Here is a 24,093-nt window from a genome sequence, read left to right as displayed (position 1 = left end):
CCTATTTTACATGCAATGTCTTAGTGGAAGTTAAAAAAACATTTTTACCAAGTTTTGCCCTTATTTAAACATAGGCTGTAGAGGTATTTTGGGAAAAAAAAATCCATTCCAAACAGGAAAGCCCCTTAAATAATAGTATAGATACTTTTAAAATGAGAAATGTCAATTGGACCAAAAAACTTGCTCGTTCAACATAGATAAACTTTCGATTCTGGTCAGCCAATAGTGTAGGCACTAGAGAATCCAATACATTTTGCACACAAGCCCCCTACACAGCCAAAAACAACATGTTTAAGTTTCATCTTCAATCAAATTCATAACAGAGGGTTTCTCAGAAAAAAAAAAAAAAATTCATAACAGAGGGAGAGAGAGAGAGACCTAGATGGAAATGTTGGGGCCAACGCAGTACTGATCAACTGTCTTCAACCAGCCAACATCATCGTGGGTGTGACTGTGAGGAACCAAATGGACATTCACCCATTAGGAGTTTATAAAGGACAACAGTAGTCCCCACAATAGCAAAAACCATCTCTAAAATGATGGAACCTGCTTGAATCCCTGACTGTGATTTTTATGAATTCTACATGAATTTAGAACTGATGACCCCATAATCTCATTAGGTTCAAATAATAATTAATTACATTTTATGCAACAGTGGATCATTAATTAATAGTCGCAGATGCATAAAAACCATTACATTTTTTAGTCCAAGCAACCTAAAACCACTCTTTCTGTAATTGGTACCGACTTATTAAAAAGGTCCACAAAATTCCAAAACTACCCCACCGAAACCCAAGCAACCCAACAACCAGTTCCTTTAAATTAATGGGGACGAGGACTAAATAGTAAAATCGTTGTTCTAAACAGGAAAAAAGAAGAATGATCTGGTGTAGTGTGTACATTTCAGCCGCCCCCTTCCCCAGTTTTTTTATGCTCTCTCCCCATCAGATAACTGATCAGTGGCTTAGTTCAACTAAACTGCCCTCAAAACCGATTCTCCATCTCTCTCTCTCTCGTTTCCTCAATTCTCAAACTCTATCGTTTCGTTCTGATTTCGGCTGCCGAATTGTTTGTTTGCTGGATCTTCAGGAAAATGGGTACGCTGCTTCGTACTTCCCACTCTTCTTTTCGTTCTTATTGTTATTCTACTACTCTTACTGCTGCTAGTATTGCTAGTGCTAAAAAAAGCCCGAATCACAATCACAATCTGAATCAAAATCAATTCTTGAAATCTGTTAGAGATCAGTGCAAATCTAGAAGCTTTAGGAATGTTAATCATGCCTTATACATGTTTGATAAAATGCTTCACATGCGCCCTTTGCCTTCCATTGTGGAATTTAATCACATATTGGGAGCCATTGCAAGATTGAAGCATTACCTAGTAGTCATTTCTCTAATTAAACGAATCGAATCATTTGGTATCCCTCCTGATGTTTATACTCTTAATATTTTGGTCAACTGCTTCTGCCTTTTGAACCGAGTAGATTTTGGGTTTTCTGTCTTGGCAACAATTTTGAAACTTGGTTATCACCCAGACTCTATTACTCTAAACACCCTTGTCAAGGGGCTCTGTCTTCAAGGTAACATTGCTGGAGCTGTGAAGTTGGTAGAAGATATGGAGAAGAAAGGGTATCAACCTGATGCATTTACTTGTGGAACGATACTAAATGCTGTGTGTAAGATTGGTAAGACTGATATGGCTATTAGGTTGCTTAGGAAGATGGAAGAAGGGAATTTTGAGCTTGATCTGACAGCGTATAGCACAATCATTGATAGTTTATGTAAGGATAGATTGGTAACTGAGGCTTTGAATATTTTATCTGGAATGATGAGTAAAGGCATTCAGCCAGACCTTGTCACTTACAATTCCTTGATTCAAGGCCTATGCAATTTTGGCCGGTGGAGAGAGGCTACTACTTTGTTGAACAAGATGGCACAGAGGAAGATCATGCCAGATGTGTATACCTTCAACATATTGGTGGACACATATTGCAAAGAGGGGATGTTGATAGAGGCGAAATTTTTTTTTGATGCGATGATTGAAAGAGGAATCATGCCTGACACAATCACTTACAATTCTCTAATTGATGGTTACTGTTTGCAAAGCAAAATGGATGATGCAGTCAAAACATTTAATATGATGGATGAGAGGGGTTGTTCACCTAATGTGTTTAGCTATAGCATATTAATCAATGGATTTTGTAAAAATAAAAGAATTGATGAAGCAAGGAGTCTCTTTGATGAAATGTCCAACAAGGGAGTGGCTCCTAATGTTGTGACTTATAACACTCTTATAGGTGGGTTTTGTCGAGTGGGGAGACCTCAGGCTGCACTAGACCTATTACATAAGATGCAGGCATGTGGCCAACTTCCAGATCCCCAAACCTATGCTATCTTGTTGGATGGCCTTTGTAAGAACAAAAAAATTGGGGATGCAATGGCATTGTTTCAAGAGATGGAAGACAAAAAGTTGGACCACGATATTGTGTTTTACAACATCTTGATTGATGGTATGTGCAATGCTGGGGAACTTACAACCGCAAGAGAAATCTTTAGTAGTCTTCTTGCGAAAGGATTGCAATCTGATGTTTGGACTTACACTATAATGATCAAAGGGTTTTGCAAAGAGGGGCTAATTGATGAAGCAAGTGAGCTGCTAGAGAAAATGGATGGGAACCATTTCTCTCCTGATGATCGAACATATAACACAATCATCCAAGGGTTGCTGCAACAGAATGAGACAGCAAAGGCTATGGAACTTGTTAAGATAATGGTTGACAAGGGTTTTTCAGCAAATGCAACCACTGCATCCATGTTGGTTGACTTGCTATCTGCAAATCCAGCAGATAAAGCACTTCAAGAATTACTTATTTAGACTTTGCTAGTCAATCTATAAGGTGTATGTATAATTGTTGGAAGTGGTTATTTATGATACGTTTGGTACACTGAATGTAAATTACATTAAGAATAGTAATTTTTATTACTAGGAATAGAAGACATTGAAATGAAATAACTATTACTATCCATAAATTTAGTTGTTACATATGGAAAGCTTGTAAAAGATAATGTATAAGGAAACTTTAAATTTTTGGAAATATATTAATTAACTTACTATATGCACTAAGGAATAACTATTACATCCATTTTAAAGAGGAATAACTATTCTTCAATTTAAAAAATAGTTATTCCAATGTAATAACTAATCAATGTAATAAAGATGCAACCAAATGACCGAATTGATATTACACATGAATATCTACTCCATTACAGGAGCTATTATAGCGAACTAAACGTACCCTTACTTTTTGTCAAGTGATGTTTCTTTTCATGATTTTTCTATTTCATTTATGTATGCGTGGTTGTTTGTACCTGTTCTATCTTTTGTTGTGATTTCATTGTGCACTCATGTTGTTGCTTGGAAGTTGGAACCTATTTTACTGGATAGTTGTTTCAAAATTTTTTCTGATTTAAATTAATGCTAATATTGTCAATACAAAATTAACTTCATGGTTTAATCATTTTGGCATTTACGATTTAAAGTAAATGAAATGAATTGGAAACTCCCAACTTGTGATCATATAGCTGAAGAATAGTTCATTTGTTAGTGATTAATTACATTTCATGGACACAGAAAGCTGATTCTTTTGAAGCTTTTGTAATTTCATTTTGTGGTATGTAGATCGTGAATTCCTAGGCTAACTTGAGTTAGGTTTCTTAGTTTTAGTTAGTGATGTTATGCTTAAAGAAAACCAGTCTTTTTGAAATACACAAGGTTAGTTTAGTGATGTCATGTTTGGTTAAGTATAAGATAAATAATCCCATAGGTCTTGTGAAGTATACAACAAGGTTTATAAAAGTCGTGTTGTAAGTTACTGCAAAATCATTATAATGAGATACTTATAGTATCTCCACCTTCGTCAAATTCCAGTATTCACGGTTTTAAATATTGTGTGTACTATTAGGAACTAAGTGATATGAATGTATGTATGAGTGTCTACTTGTTAGGTTGATTTGGTCTTTGACTTCTAATTTTGGGAATTTAGCTTGTTATAAAAGATGGGGTTTTCTTTCACCAAGCTTTTTAGTTGGCCTTTTGCCAAGGAAATGCATATTCTAATGGTTGGTCTTCATGTAGCGGGCAAGACTACCATTTTGTACCAGCTGAAGTTGGGAGAGATTGCGACCACCCTTCCTACCATTGGTATTCTTTTGCTATATTGTTAATATTGTTTTATTATATAAAGTGCTGCTTGTTTGTAGTTATAGGTAGTTGGATATTACAAATTCTTTTGTTGCTTAGAATTTTGCAGGCGACACTTATTTATATATATCTAAACCTAAAGCGTAGCAATTATTGTTGCTACGCTTTAGTTGAGCCACATCATCGGCCACTTCACTGTATATATATATCTATATATATATATATTTGGTTTACCAACTCTATTAATTTTCTTTTTTTGTGGCCAACATGATGGACTACACTCCACCATAAGCTCTATTGTTTATATTCAAAGCTCCTTTCAACATTGAATTTTTAGTTTTAATGTGAATAGCATGGGATACAAGGTGGTCTTTTGCACTAACACCCTAAGGTGGAATTACTTATTAAGACTTTGCCACTCAATCAATAAGGTGTATGTATATTTGTTGGAAGTGGTTATTTACTTTTTATGAAGTGATGTTTCTTTTCATATCATTGATGTTTTTTCCCTCTTAAATTTTTTTGTCTTGTTTTATTAAAAAAAAAAATCTATAATTGAACAAATAGGAGTCTTTTAATAGAATGGTGCACTATTAGGCAAAAGTACGTGGCCTTCCTAGAGAACCTTATATCTAGTATCTAACCTACTTTTTTATACTATAGTATTTTACCTTTATTTACTTGCTTGGATTAGGTGGTCAACTCAATAAATTCTCTACTTTACTGAAATGCTCTACTTTACTGAAACGCCATCTCTAGAGAGCTTCTCATCAGCTGTGCTGGGTTCTAGTTGGGTGAGTCTTTGTAAAGACATGGTTTTTTGCAGGTAAAATAAAGCATCTTCACTCACCCTAGCAGCAAAGAAAATTTCCTCATGATGATGCACGTCTAGGAGGTTATAATGAGTAACCTATCAAGGTTTATAAAAGTCGTGTTGTAGGTTACTGCAAAATCATTATAATGAGATACTTATAGTATCTCCACCTTCTGGTCCAATTCCAATATTCACGGTTTTGAATATTGAGTGTACTACTAGGAATTAAGTGATGTGAATGTATGTATGAATGTTTTCTTGTTAGGTTGATTTGGTCTTTGACTTGTGATTCTGGGAATTTATCTTGATATAAAAGAAGAGGTTTTTTTTCACCAAGCTTTTCATTTGGCCTTTTGCCAAGGAGATGCATATTCTAATGGTCGGTCTTCATACAGTGGGCAAGACTACCATTTTGTACCAGGTGAAGTTGGGAGAGACTGTGACCACCCTTCCTACCATTGGTATTCTTTTGCTATATTGTTAACATTGTTTTATTATATAAAGTGCTGCTTGTTTGTAGTTATAGGTAGTTGGATTTTACAAATTCTTTTGTTGCTTAGAATTTTGTAGGTGACACTTATTTTCATAATAATTAATTAATTTATCCAAACATCTGAAAATGTATCTATAATAATTTATGATTAAAAAATATTTGAACTTTTCTCTAGCTAAAACAGAAAGACAAATGCTTAGGTTAACTTTCCTTCAAATATTTGCAGGTGACACTTATTTTTAAAGTGGTAGTATATTGTTTTATCCCCATTAACATCCATGACTTAGATTTGCTACCAGAAGACAAAAAAAAAGGGCTTTAAGTGGATAATGTTTGGGTTGGTTGAAAAATTCTTATTATAAATAAAATTACTAGGAATATGTTATTATTCTATAAGTTTAAGCCAGTAAATTTATTTATATAATCGTTTCTATGTGAATTTGTGATCAAAATGACTAATATTTTGGTAATTGATAATTCTCAAAGCTAAGTTGTATTATATATTCTTTATATGTCTTTATTGATTTCTTTAAGTTATAATTTTGTTTATATAGAAATGTTAGCATTTAGATGTATTTGTGTAAGGTTGTCTTTAGAATAAATAGATTATGGCATTGAGAATTTACTTTTGACCTAAGTAACTTATAAATCTTGGGGCTTTGAAGCTAATTCCATTATAGTTTGTCACAACTCCATTATATATGACCTATAATCTATGACTTTCAAAGAAAAGATTTGTGAAAGGGTCTTGGCCTGTTTGATGTTTTGTCAATGGGTATCATGACATTAATCTAAAATCTAATTGGCATGTACAAGTCAGAAAATTAATAGATGATGCAATTAGACCAACAACATCCCAAAGAAGCCATGGATGAAGATTAATGTGAGCTTGACAATAATAAACCCAGCAACACAAGCACTTATTTTTATTGATTCTTTTGAAGGGATGGAAAAAACAATGGTGTTCTTAAGGTAGTATTTGATAAAATGACTAATATTTTGGTAATTAAAAATTAACAAACCTAGCTACACAATCACATTTATTGATGGAATCATTTATATTATTTTGTGAAATTTTTTCAGTAGATTTTTTTTTTAGCTATGTACTAATTATAACAAGTAGATATGTTATCTAAGAATAAAAAATCTTATCTCTAATCTGAACCCCATAGAAACTCACAAGACAAACTTCTCATTTTGAGGTAGAGTTGGCTTCTTGATATGTACAATTTATGTAAAGTTGATCATGAATTTATAAATATAAAATGAGTGCTTCATCGAATTGATGGTTCTTTTTAGGTGTGTTTCCAAATTCTTTCAATTTCTTTTTGGTTTCCCCCCCCCCCCCCCTCCAGTTTTACAGTATCTTCAAATATACTTTACAAATTCTTGAATGGTAGTGAACATTTAGCTAGAAAGAGAAAAAAGGAAAAAGAAAAGTTGTGCACATCACTTTTAAGGATTCTAAAATCACATGCTGCTGAATGCAAATTAAACTTGAAATGTCATATTTACATTTTTGCACATACCAAATTAAAATTTTCAAATTGAATTTCCACATACTAACTTGATTGCTCATATGCATATTAAAATTTTTATTTGATGATTGAATGCTCATGCATTTTGGTAGTATTTGAGAGGAGTACTAAAGATTCATAATAATATCACTTAACTGTTTAATATTGTTATTGTTGATGTGGTGCTACTTATTTGAATTGTGCATGATGATCTATAGAACAGATGGGGTTTGATGGAAGTGAGACCACTCCATAAACATTTTCATGCATGATAGCTTGGTGATTGACTTTGTGTGGATTGTAGAAAAGATTCATGTCTAAGATAGATTTGAAAGCATTTTTTTTTTTTTTGACTCTTTGCTTTCTCTTTGCCAGTTAAACATTAAGTTTGGGGATATAAAACTTTTTTAAAATATTAAATTCCTATTTTGCAGATTTTAATTTTGAAGTTAGATCAAGAGCTGTAATTATCAAGTTAAAAAAAATGATCAAAGAGATTCATATTGGGAAACTAATTCAATTCCAGGTTTTTACATTTTGTGTTAAGTGTGTGCTCAATACTTGATATATTCATTTTCTTATTTGACATGGCAATGTTTTAGATGATGATTTACAAAACACATGCTCATAACTTTTGATTTTCGAGATGGGAATGATGGATAGTATGTAATTTAAAGTTTTTGGTATTATCATTAATCCGAGTTACTAAATTCAACTGTGGATTATTGAAACTAAAGAATATGATTTTTATTCTATTGATTGGACATTTTTATGTGGAGGTCTTTGTTATTGTCGATGAAGTTAATAAGTTATTTTCTTTTTCAAGGCATATAAGCTACATTTTTGGGAGATCTAGGGGACCATGGAAAAGAAAGAACACTGCCAGGGGTTGAAAACAACTTTATGTTGCTCTTTGGGACCACGATTTAACTTTGCTTTGAGGTTAAAAATGAGATTACATCATACAAAAATACAATTGTATACAGTAATGAAGATTTTCAACCATGAGAAGTGGAAGCATACAAGCATAAACTAATTATTTTTGTATTTATTTGTATATGAGTTTTTGATGCTATGTTATTGCAATTTTAATATGGAAATTGTTATATGAACCGATGGTATAGCCCTCAGATTACTATAAACATTGATTTATTTGTTCAAATATACTTTGTAGATTACATATATAATATTATATCATGATTAATATGAAATTAATTAAAATTTTATTTCTTAGCGCTTAATAAAAAAAACAAATAAGTATACTATATTAAAATAAAATTGCTGAATTTTCCCGTGCATAGCACGGGTTAGCGACTAGTATCATATTAAAGTTGGTACTTTTCTGCACATATCATAATTTTTACTAATTATTTCTTCTTCTTTTTTTTCCCCTAAAAACTGAAAAGTAAAGCTGTATGAAGTGCTTGATCCCCAATTTAAAATTTTCTAATAATGTATCCAACAACAAGTAGTCAACGTACTGTGGGTATTAGACAAACAATGGAATGCAGGTTATGTAGTAGTTATAAAGGAAGGAGTTCTCAATATGCACACTATGTAATAGATGATGATTGTGAGGCAATGGGCCACTTCCATTATAGACTGATATTTTAGCTTCCTTCAAATTTATTGCTCATGTAGAAATGAAAGGTTCCCCTGTTACTCTGGAAGATTAACACTTTATTTGATTTGATGATTTTAAAAAATGTTAGTATAGTGTTGAAGTCAATGAAGCAGGAACTTATGAGACAAATGAGTAGGCCATCCACATAATAGCCTTTCTATGTAATATTTTTTTCACCTTTTTATGATGGGTTTTGCTTGGTTTTGTATTTTGTATTATGCATAATTGGTTGTTGTACATTTGGTTGGAGTCCGTGATATGCTATTGTTTTGATGAATATTTGTGCATAGTACTTTCAAATGATCATATCAGCAAGTATTCAACGTTCCAAAATATATAAATTAATGAAACTGTGATTCCAAGAAGGGTACTTAGAGTGGTACTTACTCTTTTTAGGTAGCTGATGGGCCTGAATGGAATGGCCTTTTTACCACAAATATAAGTTTATATATAGATAATTGTACTTTTTTTTTTATAATGAATCTCATGCATTGCAGGAGAGTAACTTATCGTCAACAAGTAGAACTAGAGTTTATATTGATTTGGACATTCTTGAGACTACTAAATTCAAAGATCAGTAAGTGCTTTGTTTTGGATTCACATTTTTAATGTATTTACAGTCTCTACAATACTGCTCAAAGCATATGTCCCAAGTCACTGCAAGGTAAATAAGCTATGACCTTAAATTATTGTGCAATACTCTGGTGGTTGCCACCAAGAACAAATCAGTAGTTTCTATAGGAAACAATAATGGTCACCGTGGGCAGTTTGCAGTTAACATGAAATATTACCTTGCTGTGAATGAATAACCTGCATGAATTGTAGCTGTTACTAATAGGGATGAGTGTACATTCAGGAAGGTTCTGGAGTCTTTCCCCAGTCCTCACACCACCATAGTCCCTGCTCTTTCTCAAACCCCAACCCTGACAGCCACTGCCCAGCTACAGTGTCTTTGACGGAACAACACTACCGAACATTGCAAGTTCCGACAAGACCAGCCTTTGTCTCGTCAAAAAACCTCAAAATCTTCTTTTTCTAGTAAAACCATCCTATGCTGGAAGCTTTCTTGCTCCTTCCAACACCCGATAGTCACAAGAAGGTTTTTTTTTTTTTTCCTTGTATTTTTCACATCTTTTTTGTATGCTTTTTTGTTCCCAAAATTACAGATTTGAAAAAAAAAAAAAAAGAGAAAAAAAAAAAAGGAAAACTTTGGAGAGAGAAAAAGGAGAGAGAAAAACTTCTTGTGATTGTCGGGTGTTGGAAGGAGCAAAAAACTTCGGCGTAGGATGGTTTTGCTAGAAAAAGAAGATTTTGAGGTTTTCTGACGAGACAAAGGCTGGTTTCGTTGGAACTTGCAATGTTCGGCAGTGTTGTGCCACGGAGATGCTCAGCTGGGCAATGGCTGTCAGGTTGGGTTTGAGAAAGAGCAGGGTTACGGTGGCGTGAGGACTGGGGACAGAGAGAATGAGATTTGATTTGAAAAGAGGAAAAGTTTTTTTTTTTTTTTTGAGAATCGGCTTGTTAGGACTTTTATGAACAATATTGGCAAATCGCCTAAATAAGCATAAGAGTGAGAAATAGACTCATCCATACTACATATCTAAGAATGATCGTGTCTATCTAATCATGAGCTACCTTGTTACTAAGAGGAAAAATATTTGTTTTTAGTTTTGTAGAGAGTAAAATGGCGGTGTTTGGAATTTTTTTCTGGATAATTTAGCCATTTTAGTTTAAATGGCTTAATAAACTAATGTGTCTTTTTTATGCAGGTGTCAATTATTTGGCTACGAAACACCAGCTGTACACTGATTTGGAGTTCCTGAAACACCATATACTTTCTCGAGAGAGAGAGAGAAAAAAATGCTAGTATTAATGAGATAATAAGATGGAAAGTAATAACATTTAATACTATTTTTATTAATCATCCGTTAAATCTCTTAGAAATTTATAGTTTAAAAAAGGTGCACTTTACAAGAGTTACACCAAGTGTAACTTCTTGAACCTATCTTATATATATATATATATATAAAACTAAATTCTTTGACTTTTAATTGACCTCTCCACAATTTTCCATATTAGCATATTTTATTTATATTTTTTAATTTGATTTAATTCTTTTGATTTTATAACACCAAATTGCAGAAAATTTATTAAATTTTTTTAAAAAAAAATTAGTTGTTTAGTACCATACAACCACTATACTTAAAGGAGACCTAAATTATCACCTAATTAGAAAATTTTTAGATAATTCTAACAAACTATATAATAACTCCATTAATATAAATCTATGTTAGAGAAGAAACCAATGCACAGGCCATGCATTTGTCACCCCTACTATACTTATCAGAAAAAAGAAAATCTATTCCCCTAATGCTTTATGGGTTTCTAAAAATCAATATGGACCTTATGAAATATATATTCTAATGCCAGTAAAACATAGAGTTTGTGTTAGGAAAAAATTAATATCAATGTAAAGTGTGGTCTTCATGAGGTTTTTTTTTTTTTTTTTTTTGGTAGATTGTGTAAAATTGGATTTTCGTGCAGGAAAATATTGTTTAGGTGCTACCACATATCTACATAATAGAGGTGTGCAAAATATCCGCTTAACCCATCCGACTAGCAACCGACCCACCCGCCATGTGCGGGTCATTAAGTTAGGTGGTTTGGGTTGGGCGGGTTAGACCCCCAAAATTGTGGATTGGATTGGGTTACGGATTGAAAAATTGCCAACCCGCTACAACCCGACCCGCCTGCTTAATTAATAATTTTACATACATAAAAAAAAAATATTAGTTGAAATTGTTAAGTATTTAAAGTTAATCAATTCATCTAATAAATTTTTACAGCTAATTAATCATCAATTCCCTAAATAGAACCAACCTTCAAAAAATTCCTTAAACAAAATCTAGAAAGTCAATATTGAAACCTAAACACTCTTACCTACCACCCACCCCATTTAGTTCAGCCGTATATACATTATATTTATACTATTTGTATTTATATGCTTTCTCACTTTTTCTTCTCACTGCCTACACCTTCAGTTCAATCGCTGTTTTCCCCTTTTTCTTCTTTAACCTTTTTGAAACCTATTTTATATCCTTTCAACTCTTCACCGACAGCACAAAGGTAATTGCTTATTTGCTTTCTTGTCTTGTATTGTTTAGTTTTTGTGTCTTTCTTATTTCAGTTTCCATCATTTGATTAATTTATATAATATAAAAAGTTTAATATATTACATGTATTGCCATTCTATTTCTGGTAGAGGCAATTCGTTGTATATTCATGTATCTATTGTTCGTTGTATATTCAAATTAATATTTTATATTGTTATATATTACATATTCTTATGGTTCATCTTATTCTTTGTCTTTGTCTAATTTTTTTAATAGGTGATGGAGGGTGAAACATCTAGTGCCCACAATGAAAAACCCAATGACAAAACTGAGTCTCCAATCACAGGTAATACCAATGCACTTCCTCCTAAGCGCCCTAAAAAGAAAAAATCTAAAGTTTGGGATCACTTTTCAATGATGGGTGATTGTGATCCTAATAACCCTAGAGCAGCATGTAATTACTGTGGTAAAGACTATGGATGTCGTGGGAAAAGGGATGGGACTAGTAATTTATGGAATCATCTTTATAATCAATGCCCCACATCCCCTTATAAGGTCATAGACAAAAACAAAAGACACTTTGTTTTCTTAAAAAAGAAGAAGGGCAATCTACTCTTAAAGCAGTGGGGTTTAGTGAAAAAATTGCTAGGAATGCCCTAGCAAAGATGATAATTGTTGATGAGTTACCTTTTAGGCATGTAAGAAGGAGGCCTTAAGTTTTTTGTTGAGGTTTTGGAACCTAGGTTCGCTATTTTTTAATTTCCTAAGTTGTAAGGCAGAGCCTACTTTTGTTAGAGATGATATATCTCTTTTTCATTGACTCTATGCTTGTATTGGAATTGAGATTATTCAATGAAATCTACCTTTAGTTTTTTGTGTGCATTAGTTATATTTTGAGATTATCAATACAAATTGTAGTTTGTGATAATTAAAAAAAAAAAAAAACATTGTTAATGCCAACCCGCCTAACCCGCTGAGTTGAAACCGCCAAAATTTGTAACCAATCCGCCGGATTTAGACTTTGGTGGGTTGGTGGCGGATTGGAATTTTCTCAACCCGCTAGTGGTGGATTGGATAGAAATATTGGTCTTTACCCACCAATCCGACCCGCGCACACCCCTACTACATAATGTTTTTTTTTTTTTTTTTTTTTTAGTTGAGAAAAATCTACATAATGTATTTATCAGAGAAAATTTGACATTTGCATTTCTGAATTGTAGGCAGCCCAATCCTTTTTCCCTCATTCTTTAAGAAGGGCTATAGGTTCATGAGAGATATATATATATATATATTTTTTAAAAAAGGGCCTGCCTACAGCTGCGTTTCTTTAAACGCAGCTACAGGTTTGGTATAACTTATAAAGAAAAAACCCCTCAGATTACTCTCTCTCTAACCCCCTCTCTCTCAGTCTCTCCCCTTGCCTCCCAAACCCTCACCTATGCAATCCAATAAATCAAAATCCCCATCGAACTTGTTCAAGACTCAGTGAAAAGAAACCCTCACCCTAAAAACTCCTTTTTAATCAAACAATCTCTCTTTCTCTCTCGTTATCGCTTTCAGTTCAAGGTAAAGCTTGCTTCTTTTTTTTTGGTTTTGAGTATGGATTTGGTTGCTGATGATTGGTTTTATTGTGTTTGTGAGCTTAGATCGATGAATAATTTTCTGGGCTTTGTTTGTTTTTCGAGAAAAATTTGAAAAGATTGGAAATTTGGTCCTATACATGTGCTTTTTGTTCTTATTCTGTCATTGATTTTAATGAAACTTTCTGGGTTTAGCTCATCTAGTTTGATTTTTGTGTATATTATGGGACAAGATCAGCTGTGATTTAGTTCATTAAATGTGTTAACTAGGATTCGTTTGTGAATAACTTGCTCCTGAATTATTTGTATCTTACTGGACAAGATCAGCTGTAATGTAATTGGCTTTTCAACTAATGAAGTTGAAGGAATGAATAAGGATATGCATATGGCATATTGTATAGGGATTATTGACAGATTTATAATTTCAGCTATGTAATAGAAATGTTAAACAAGTTGCATACATAGTGTTCCGATTTGTCTGTGATGAATCTTTTTATTTTTTTTATTTTTATGATCCACTCAACTTAGATATACCTTTATCTTCACTTTCTATCATCCAAAATCTCTAAATGATTTCAGTTTAGAGGGCATTCTGGATTCTGGGATCTTTTAATGATACTTGTGCTCCACCCCTTGAAATAATGATGCTTTATAAAATGGTTATCAAACGGATCTTGATGAATCTACCATGCTTACCATGTTGCCCTTATGTACTTGTTTTTTCATGAGCTGGGATCATCTTTGCAAATTGATTCGTTTGGCAGCAAGAGAACAAAAAGAGAAATAATGTCCTACATGTAATTGTGCTTGTATATAGCATGTCATGTAGTCTTCAGTGGCTTTGGTTGGAATTATATGGAAATGTGCTGTTGATTTAGCTGGAACCTTTTTTTTTCTGTTTGTGTTTATACTTCTTAGGATTCAACAAAACTAGTATTGGAACTGAATCTTTCATTTTTTTATGGATTTATCTTTACCTCTAATAACCTCAGGAAAAAAATTTATTTAGTTTCTTTCCAACTGGCTTAGTGAATTCAAATTGATATCTTTTTAGCGAGACTTGGATCTTTCCAAGTGGCTTAGTGCACTTAGATGTTGCTTTTTGCTAAAAGTAAGTTAAAGTATAATTGTGCCTTCAAAATGTGAGTTTTAAAAAGTTGTACATAAGCAAATAAGCTAAAAAGCTAAATGAATAAGCTATATTAGGGGCTCATCATGATCTTACTGTCTGTTTTCAAGGTAAAATGCTCCTCCTTAGATGGTCCCAAAGCTGAGGGAAATAATAAGTCAGATCAGTTGGTATTAACAAATCTATGTTTTATGGGGTGAGGTTGGTGATGACCTAAGACATAAATTCTTTGAGATCTTTAGATAATAAAAATATACTCGTATAATATTCATTGAAAGCACTGGCATAATTTTTTATGATACTTCTGTTACCAGTTCCACTCCTATGTTCTATGTAAAACTGTGGATCAACCATTATTTTTTTATTCAAGCTATTATTATTGCTAATTTTATTTTCACAAGCTTCTATAAACCAATTTGAACATACCTCTTCTATTCCATTTCCATGCTTTAACCCTCAAATAATGTTGTTAGCCCTGTCATGCAACAATGCATACTGAAAAACTGATGCATTTTTGTTTATTCAAGTTAAAAATCTTTATTCTAGTATATTTCATGGACTTTTTATGTAGTTTTGTGATGGTTATGTGCTTTTGGGTTCTAAGTTTGACCTTGATTTTCATAATTAGAGTGAGCTGATTGAGCTATTTATTTATTGTTACAGCCACGGGACATTTGCTGAACCTTGTCCTAGATGAAGCTATAGAATTCTTGAGAAGTATAAACTTCTTTGCACATTATTTCCACTGTGTTTGCCTGCTGAAACATGCGGCATAACCTCTGTTATCTACATTCAGATTCTGCCATGTCTATTCTTGCTAAAATTTTTTTCTATTTGATCCAATTAGGTCTACTTCAATCTCATTCATTCTAATTTGGTCCAATTAGGTCTACTTCGGTTCAATTTGGTCTACTCAGTCTATTTCGGTCCACTTTAGACTAATTGAGCCTCAAATTGATTCTTTTTGTAGTTTTCCTTTTCAAGTTTTGCTCAAAAATTCGTTTTTTATCTTAATTTTTTGGTTGAAAAGTATGAGATTTTATTATATTTGGGATAAACTCTTTAGTTGAGTTAAAAAATACAAAGAAAATAGACATTAGAAATTAGAAATATGAGCCCTAAAAATGCAATAAAAATGATAAATATTCAAAAATCGTATTTGGTCCACATTGGTTCTATTCGGTCCATTCTATCAACTTTGGTCCAATTCAGCCCTATTTAGTCTATTTTGTCCACTAAAATTCTATTTGGTCCACATTGGTCTTATTCCATTCATTCTGTCCACTTCGGTCCATTCTGTCCACTTCGGTTCTATTTAGTGCTATTTGGTCCACATTGGTATTATTCAGTCCATTCAATCCACTTTGGTCCACTTCAGTCCTATTCGGGTCATTTAGTCCAGTTTAGTTCTATTCAGTCCATTTTGTCCACTTTGGTTCTATTCAATCCATACTGGCTACATCGGTCCTATTCAGTCCACATTTTTCCTATTTAGTCCACTTTGGTCCTAATCTGTCCATTCATTCTTATTCAGTCCACTTTAGTTCTATTTGCTCTGTTCGGTCCACCTTGTTTCTATTTGGTCCTCTTTGTTCCATTTGGTCCTATTGAATCCATTCGGATCACTTCAGTCCATTTAGGCCCACTTTGATTTATTTTTGTGCAATTACATGATAGGAAAAGACATGGAGATAGGCACCATCATTTTTTTACACAATTTTTTAGCTGACTATTTTCCTACCAACTATTATTGCACTTCTAGTCTTCTAATGAGTTACTTGATGAATGATCAATGTCACTGTATATGCATTGCTGATCCCAAAGATCCTTTGAAGTTACTATTGATCAAACTAGATGCCTTGGTCTAATAGTGTGTTTGCTTTTGACTTATTGTTCTCAAGAAAATATTGCAGAAACTTCTAAATTCACCATGTGGAAATTCCCTTGCACTTGTCTAAAAACATCCAAAGGTGTAATAAAATGATCATAACCACATTCAACTACAGCATTTTGTTCTTAATCAATCATATCTATATCTATATATTACTAAAAGCTGAAGCGTAGCATTTAATGTTGCTACACTCACATTGAACCACATCAGCAGCCATGTCATTACCATTATTTTTCCTATAATTTTAAAATACTTTTCCTAAATTTTAAAATATTGCTAAAAAGAAATTCCTCACGTTAACGCTATACATCCACCAATCCATAAGCCCAAACCCAATCCAAATAGTCTTTACTCTTTAACGGCAATCCTTTCTGTCTCCCCTCCTTTTCCTCTCCCTGTGTTTCATGGTTTCAAAACTTTAGCCCTTCAGCTTGCTAACGCCAATTAAAACTTCAGACCTTTGGCTTTCTTCCAAAGACAGTTTCAAAACTTCAAACCTTTGGCTTTCTAATCTAATTAATGATAAATAAATAATTAGACATTCAGAATTTTGAGATGCACAACTATTTTAACACTTTTAAGGCTTACTTGCCCCATAGCAGTAGTAAGATTGAAGGCTGGAGGCACTGCATCACCACACAGTTGCAGACATTTTTCTACACAAGTAACTCTCTCTCCTTTTCACACCACTTTGAACTTTGAGACTATATGGCTGCATGTGTAGGTTCTATCCTCATAATTGCTTGAAATAGCATTATTCTAGACTTATCTTGTAGGGAATTAAATTATTGCCTTGAAGATGATCCGAAGAAAAAAAAAAATGTAAGGATTTTGTCTTCCTGGGATATCCAAACACGTCATTGACAAATACTATTCTAAGGTTATATTGTTGTATAATTGCAATGCCCTTTACCATATGGTATATACCATTATTAATGTTATTATGCAAGTCAGTGCAAAAGGCACTATTTTAAAAAATTAGTGTTTTCTACTTTCAATAAAAAAAATTAAAAGAAGGGAAAATACTTTGGTTTGTGACTCAGCTGAATAGCCGCTCCCTCAACGACTCTGAGGTCTGTAAGTGATTTGCCTTCTCTCCCTCTCTCTCTCTCTCTCTCGCTTTCTTGTCTAACTGCTTCTATCTCTGGCATGGCGCCTTAGCTCTCATTCTCTCAACAGCTCAACTCTACCTCCTTCTTTTTCTTTCTTTTCCTGTTTTACTTTCCTGAGTTTCCTCTATGTTTCGTCATTTACAATGTAAAGTGTAACATAGCTTTTGTTCTGTGTGAACAGTGAATAAATATTGCAGCAAACTAGAGACAACCACCCACGTGTATGGTTAAAATTTTTTCTACAAAAGCAATTGTGTTTGCTGTAGCCGTGTAGGCCCTTTGATTGTGAAGCATATTCAGGCATTCCCACTTTCCTAGGTACAGAGGTATTCTTCCTTTTTTTTTTTTTCATTCTTTTATTATCATATATTTATTTGTTTTTAAATTAATCAACATATCATATAACATTATAATTTATAAATGTCCTGATTAAAATTACTTCTATTTATCATTTAATTAATTTATAGATAAAAATAATATAACATGTATTTGGTTGTACTTGTATTTTATTAGATGATTTTTATTCATTGAAGTTTGAATGATTGTTTTTAAATTATTAGCATTTTTTTTAATCTTAGCCATTAAAATTTGCCCATTTCATAGTTAATTAAAGATATTAAATCTTTTTGTCAATTTTGATTCAATAATTTTATTAGCATTTATTGGATCATATATTGAATTATTAAATTGTATGTACATTACTATTTTAGATTTTATAGTGAAAAGTTAGTCGACTAATTTTATGTTCCAACACACACCCCCCCCCCCCCCCCCCCAGTTAATTTCTTGTCTCCTCCTTTTTTCTTCTTGTCTTTTACGGTTTCAAAGAATCAAAAAACTGAATATTCGATGATTCACTTTAGGTATCCACATCAAGAATTACACTTTTAAGAATTGAATGCAACACTAGGTGCTGCTTTTTTATTTATTTTTATTTATTTAGATGTTAAATTTGTATAATGGGTTTTATTTATTTTGATCATTATGATATTTGTAGGTGAACATCTTTACAATTTTTGCAATCACAATTATAAAAAGGTGGTCAACAGGAGTAAGAAATAAAATAGAGATGGTTATACAATAGACATTGAAAACTTTGTAGTGCAATAAAATCAACCATTACATTCACTTAATTAAATCAATAATCAACAATAAAAAATAATATAATACAAAATTTAAACTTAAACTAATCAAACTCTAACTAGAGAAATTATAATTCCTATCATAACTAAAAATAAGATGTTCTTCAATAATTTAGAAATTATATTAGAAATAAAGTTGGAAAATTTTATAATCTTATTTTTTGACATTTCATTTAACCTTATATATATATATAATCATAATCTTCATACACCATGACTTAAAAAGATCTAATGAATATTTCTTCCTCTTATTTAATTTCTATGTTATGCAAATCATCAACCAATAAATATATGATAATGGTAAAAAACATTATAGACAAGATTATGAAAAATATGATAAAACTATATATTAAAAAAAAATTATTTATAAAGTTTACGAACTAAAATAGTATTTTACCTAAAAAATTATCATGCGTAGCGCACGGGTCTGCGACTAGTAGATATAAAAGACATGCTCAGTTCTAGTGTCAACTATTTAGCCTAATACCTCATAAAATGGAGACCTCGATAGAGCTTGATTCATTTGGAAGTTGCATGCACATATAATGCTAGGATAAGAATTTTTATTCATCAGGAAAAAAAAAAAAAAAAAAAAAGAAAAGAAAAGAAAAGAAAAGAGGAGAATGAAGTTTTGGATAGTGAGTCCAAATTGCAAATGAACGAAAGTATTGCAAACCACTCTGTAGAATGACCATTACGCACACAGAAAGCGATCTCAAATTCAAATTCATATTCCAAATCTATCTTCATCTTCAGGAGCTAGCTTGCTTTTGATCTTCTAGGGTTTGGTTTTACTATTTGGAGGAGCTTGCTCTAGAGTTTTGGTATTTGGAGAGAGACAGAGTGAGAGACATTTTATATATAGACTAGTTTGAACATCTGCCTTTGTCTTGTCTTTTAGAACTGGGCCAAGCCTAGCCCCACAATTAGTTTTTATCACAGCCACTCCTTAATGCCCAAATGATAAAACCCAGCCAAAGGTGGTTTACAAAGCCACTCTAGAGAAAGAGCATCAGCTCTAAAGGAATTCTTAGCTTCCAAAATGTTAATGTACTAATCCTATCTATCCAAGTAATTCAAACTGTGAGACACTTTATATCACAAACAACATATTCACAAACTAAGTCGTGCTAAAAATCTAATCTTTTTTTTTTATATAAATTTTTTGGCTGAATAAATATTCAAAAACACAACTGCATTCATATTAGGTATGACACAATTGCTAAGAAACCCAAAAATTACACCAAACTTTATAGAAAAAAATTACACACGTTTTGAATCTGCTACCATCTCAACCGAAATTTCGAAATTTTAAGGGGAAAAATAGAGTAAATATATTAATAAAAAAGCACACAGTCTTTACCTCAAAATTCAAGTTGTTATTCTTAACACCTAGAAATATAAACTAAAACAACATACTAACAATGTCAACAATGGCATCAAGAACCAATGGTATTGGTCCAATCATTGAAACAGGATACAAACACCATAGACAGATAAAAAAGAAACAAATTATAATTTAAAATATCAATGAAACTTCGTGAAAAATAAAGATTATGCAGTAAACAAAGGAAGCTCCAAATTACCAATCAAAGTAAGATGCCTATCCATAAACTGGCTTTGTAATGCCTTAGCTCTCCTTGACCCTGTTCTTCCTCATTCATTGGGCCAATAATCTCCTCTTTTATTTTTTTTCCCCTATCTCTAATTGGTTTCTTTTTGGTGCTTCGTTCAAATCCTTACCTTCCTCACTAGGTGTGTTTTTATTTCTAAATTATAATTAATTATTGACAATACTGATGTGTAAAATTGTGGAGAGATCAACCAAAAGTCAGAAGCTTCAGTTATATAGATATAGATTTTTGGAGGCTTTGGTTCTATATATATATACAAATTACATAACTGGTACACAGAACTGGTCAGTAGCGTACTGGTGTGGTATGTGTGTTTTGGCCAACTGACCTCAAGTTCGAACTTTTTTGCTAATTACATTTTGAAAACCCTGGACCTGGAGCATGATATAAATACTACATTTCAGCCGCCCCCTTCCCCAACGTTTTTTATGCTCTCTCTCACCATCAGATAACTGATCAGTAGACTGCCCTCAAAACCGACCGATTCTCTATTTCTCTCTCTCTCACTTTCTCAATTCTCGAACCCTATCGTTTCGTTCTGATTTCGGCTGCCGAATTGTTTGCTCAATCTTCAGGAAAATGGGTACGCTGTTTCGTACTTCCCACTCTTCTTTCCGTTCCTGTTGTTATTCTACTCTTCCTGCTACTGCTGCTGCTGCTACTACTAGTATTGCTAGTGTTAAAAAAAACCTGAATCAGAATCTGAATCAAAATCAATTCTTGAAATCTGTTAGAGATCAGTGCAAATCTAGAAGCTTTAGGAATGTTAATCATGCCTTAGACACGTTTGATAAAATTCTTCACATGCGCCCTTTGCCTTCCATTGGCGATTTTAATCACATGTTGGGAGCCATTGCAAGAATGAAGCATTACCCAGTAGTCATTTCTCGAATTAAACGAATCGAATCATTTGGTATCTCTCCTGATGTTTATACTCTTAATGTTTTGGTTAACTGCTTCTGCCATTTGAACCGAGTAGATTTTGGGTTTTCTGTCTTGGCAACAATTTTGAAACTTGGTTATAACCCAGACTCTATTACTCTAAATACCCTTGTCAAGGGGCTCTGTCTTCAAGGTAACATTGCTGGAGCTGTGAGGTTCGTAGAAGATATGGAGAAGAAAGAATATCAACCTGATGCTGTTCATGTTGTGTGTGCACAATCTATACACACAATTATATACATGTATACATACATACATACGCAATTAGGCATGTGTATACTTGAATGCTTGTATGTTTGTATTATGCATTAGTTGGTTAACATAGGTACTTTTCACACTTTGAAAATGGCATGCTTATGGGTGATCCATTGTTATTAATGTGTTGTTGGTGATCCACCAAGTTAAATTGAGAGCTATACTTTCCCTTAGGCATTATTGTCTGTCCATTTTCTAAGTCTTGTATGGTGCATGTACAGATTCGACCTTTGTGGAGACATTACTTATAAAACACTCGAGGGCTTATCTTCGTAGTTGATAGCAATGACCGTGACCGTGTGGTTGAGGCTAGGAATGAGCTGCATTGGATGTTGAATGAGGTAACTAAAGGCTCCATCTTGTTATAAATTGAGTGGAACCTGTAATGTTTTAGTTTAGTTAGATCTTGGAAAAGGTTATTGATTTTTTTATGTTACTAGCCTATTAGAAACTAACACAATTAAACATAATTAACAATTCACATAATTAGTTGGATCATTTTATTACCGACATTGTTTTGTAATACTGTTAGTCTCTGCAGTATTCTAATTCAACTGTTTTGGTAATAGTAACATATATACCCCGTGTACATCTTACTGCCAATAGCTCATTTTACTTACCATCTCTCAGTATTGTTTAAAATTTTCTTGTGCATAATAATATTGCTGGTTGAATGCCTAGGATGAATTGAGGGAGGCTGTGCTGCTTGTATTTGCAAACAAGCAGGATCTTCCAAATGCCATGAATGCTGCTGAAATAACTGATAAGCTTGGTCTTCATTCCCTCCGTCAACGCCACTGGTATATTAACACACACACACTCTCTTTCTCTCTCATGTTTTACCCTATACATAGGAAATTTGGTATCCACTGATTGGGGCCATTGCTTTGGGTTCTATTTCAGGTATATTTAGAGCACATGTGCCACTTCAAGGGAAGGGCTGTACGAGGGACTAGACTGGCTTTCCAACAATATTGCTAACAAGGTTACGCTCTAGTGCTGCATGCAACATAAGTGATAATCTTCGATATGGTTATGGGCTAGTTTATTAATATTTTCTATTTGGTTCTTGTAGGCTTAGGAGATCCGTAAATCTTCATTTACTTTTTTGGGTTGCAATCTCTGTCAAAGGGGATTTTGTTGTTATGTGGTGTTTATGCATTTTACATTTGATATTGTCTTGAGAATGTATTTCTTTGTTTAGATCATTGTTACAATATGATAGAAATTGACATTTGCCTTGTAGATTCTAAATAATTCATGATTCACAGTTCATAGATATGATTAAACCTTGCTTATTTTGAGATACCCTTGCTTTTGGTTCTCCTTCAATGGATATGGTTGTAATAGTTTCTCCTCTCCCTAATTCTCATTATGATTGAAAGGTCAATTCTCGTGTGGTGAAGTTGCATGGGTACTCAAAGATCCATTGACGATAATCTTTTACGTGTCACAAATCTCTTTGTTTGGAATAGTGGTAGTAAGTGGTACTGTAGTTTCTAGGGCTTGATTATGGGACAGCTGATTTGATCTTCTCGTCCATCATGGGTCCTCTTTCAATGCATAAGTTACATTCAAAAAGTTGTTGAAATTTTAATCTATAATCATCAGGATTTTGGTTAAATGCACAAAGATTTTGTTGTTGAAGCCTTAATAGATTAACGAGTGATTGGTTACATCTCAATAGCTAGGGGTCTTATGAAATTTCAGATAAAAAGAATTGTATTCCAACTGTGGGGAGAGCATCTTGTATACAACAACCACAACAATTTGTTAACATTTGCACCTGCTTTTAGTACTTGAGGCCAAGTATATTTTGAATGCATCACATCTCGAGTTAGGGCTCTGATATTTGCACCAATTTGCTCAACATTGCATTGTTGAGCAAAGTTGTTGAATTGGTGAACCAATATGCCATACTGAAACACTGAGAAGGCCAGAACGGTCACCCATTTAGAGTTGATATTTGCATCGCTTGGTGTTGAAAGAGATTCATCTCTCATCATTGTAGCTTATGGTACATGAATTTGACCAATGTCCAGGTTGAAGGCCATGATTTTTTTTTTTTTTTGTTTGTGCTAAAGGCCACGAAGTTTTGACCGTCTTGTGTTGATGGCTCATATTGTTGAACTTTTTATTTTGTTTTATATACTTATTCTTTGTTCAGTGTAATATTTTACTGTGAGACACTACAACTTATAATGACACCTATCCCATCTTTATGGCCTGTTTGGAAGTTTAGAGAAGGAGGAGAGTAGAGGAGAGTAGAGGAGATGAGAGTAGTGGGGAGGAGAGTGGTTCCCCTCCATCTTGTTTGGATGTTTTTACAATTAGTAAGGGGGAAGAGAGTAATTAACTCTTCCCCTTGTTTGGATGTTTTAAAAATTAGGATGGAGAGTAGAGGAAGTGATTAAAATAGACAAATTTATCCCATATTTGAAAATGGACTTGCAACATTGGTATATGATTAATTTGTTAGAAAGGGTAAATTAGAGAATTTACTTGTATAATAATTTATCTACTCTACTCTCCCTCCAAATCTCTCCAATTTGGGTGAATTAAAAATGAAGGGATAGAGGGAGTTTAAGCCCCTCCAAACCCTTCCAAACCCCTCCCCCTCCTTCCTTAAAAAACTTCCAAACAAGA

General features: G+C 33.1%; 1 protein-coding gene and 2 long non-coding RNA genes across 13 annotated transcripts; all 3 read left to right on the top strand.

Annotated features, from left to right (window-relative positions):
• Nucleotides 1-697: 697 nt before the first annotated feature.
• On the top strand, nt 698-3,084 carry LOC111993647 (putative pentatricopeptide repeat-containing protein At1g12700, mitochondrial). Its single transcript, XM_024025474.2, has one exon. It carries the CDS (start codon nt 1,094-1,096, stop codon nt 2,873-2,875), a length of 1,782 nt encoding a protein of 593 aa, XP_023881242.2. The 5' UTR covers nt 698-1,093; the 3' UTR covers nt 2,876-3,084.
• Nucleotides 3,085-6,855: 3,771 nt separating this feature from the next.
• LOC136070017 (uncharacterized) lies at nt 6,856-8,137 on the top strand. The gene is made up of 2 exons (XR_010631244.1): nt 6,856-7,551; nt 7,852-8,137. It is a non-coding gene; the product is annotated as an uncharacterized LOC136070017 (long non-coding RNA).
• A 3,498-nt stretch (nt 8,138-11,635) lies between these two features.
• LOC111993649 (uncharacterized) lies at nt 11,636-22,248 on the top strand. 11 transcript variants are annotated; one of them, XR_010631241.1, is made up of 5 exons: nt 11,636-11,775; nt 12,039-12,108; nt 17,656-17,800; nt 21,669-21,788; nt 22,129-22,248. It is a non-coding gene; the product is annotated as an uncharacterized LOC111993649 (long non-coding RNA). The 11 variants fall into 11 exon arrangements; XR_010631235.1 differs by lacking the exons at nt 11,636-11,775; nt 12,039-12,108 and adding exons at nt 13,026-13,328; nt 15,135-17,439; XR_010631237.1 differs by lacking the exons at nt 11,636-11,775; nt 12,039-12,108 and adding exons at nt 13,035-13,328; nt 15,135-17,026.
• Nucleotides 22,249-24,093: the final 1,845 nt, after the last annotated feature.

The sequence above is a fragment of the Quercus suber genome, unplaced genomic scaffold, assembly GCF_002906115.3.
Source record: "Quercus suber isolate HL8 unplaced genomic scaffold, Cork oak 2.0 scaffold_203, whole genome shotgun sequence".
Taxonomy (NCBI): Eukaryota; Viridiplantae; Streptophyta; class Magnoliopsida; order Fagales; family Fagaceae; genus Quercus; species Quercus suber.
This window is presented reverse-complemented; position numbering and strand designations above follow the sequence as displayed.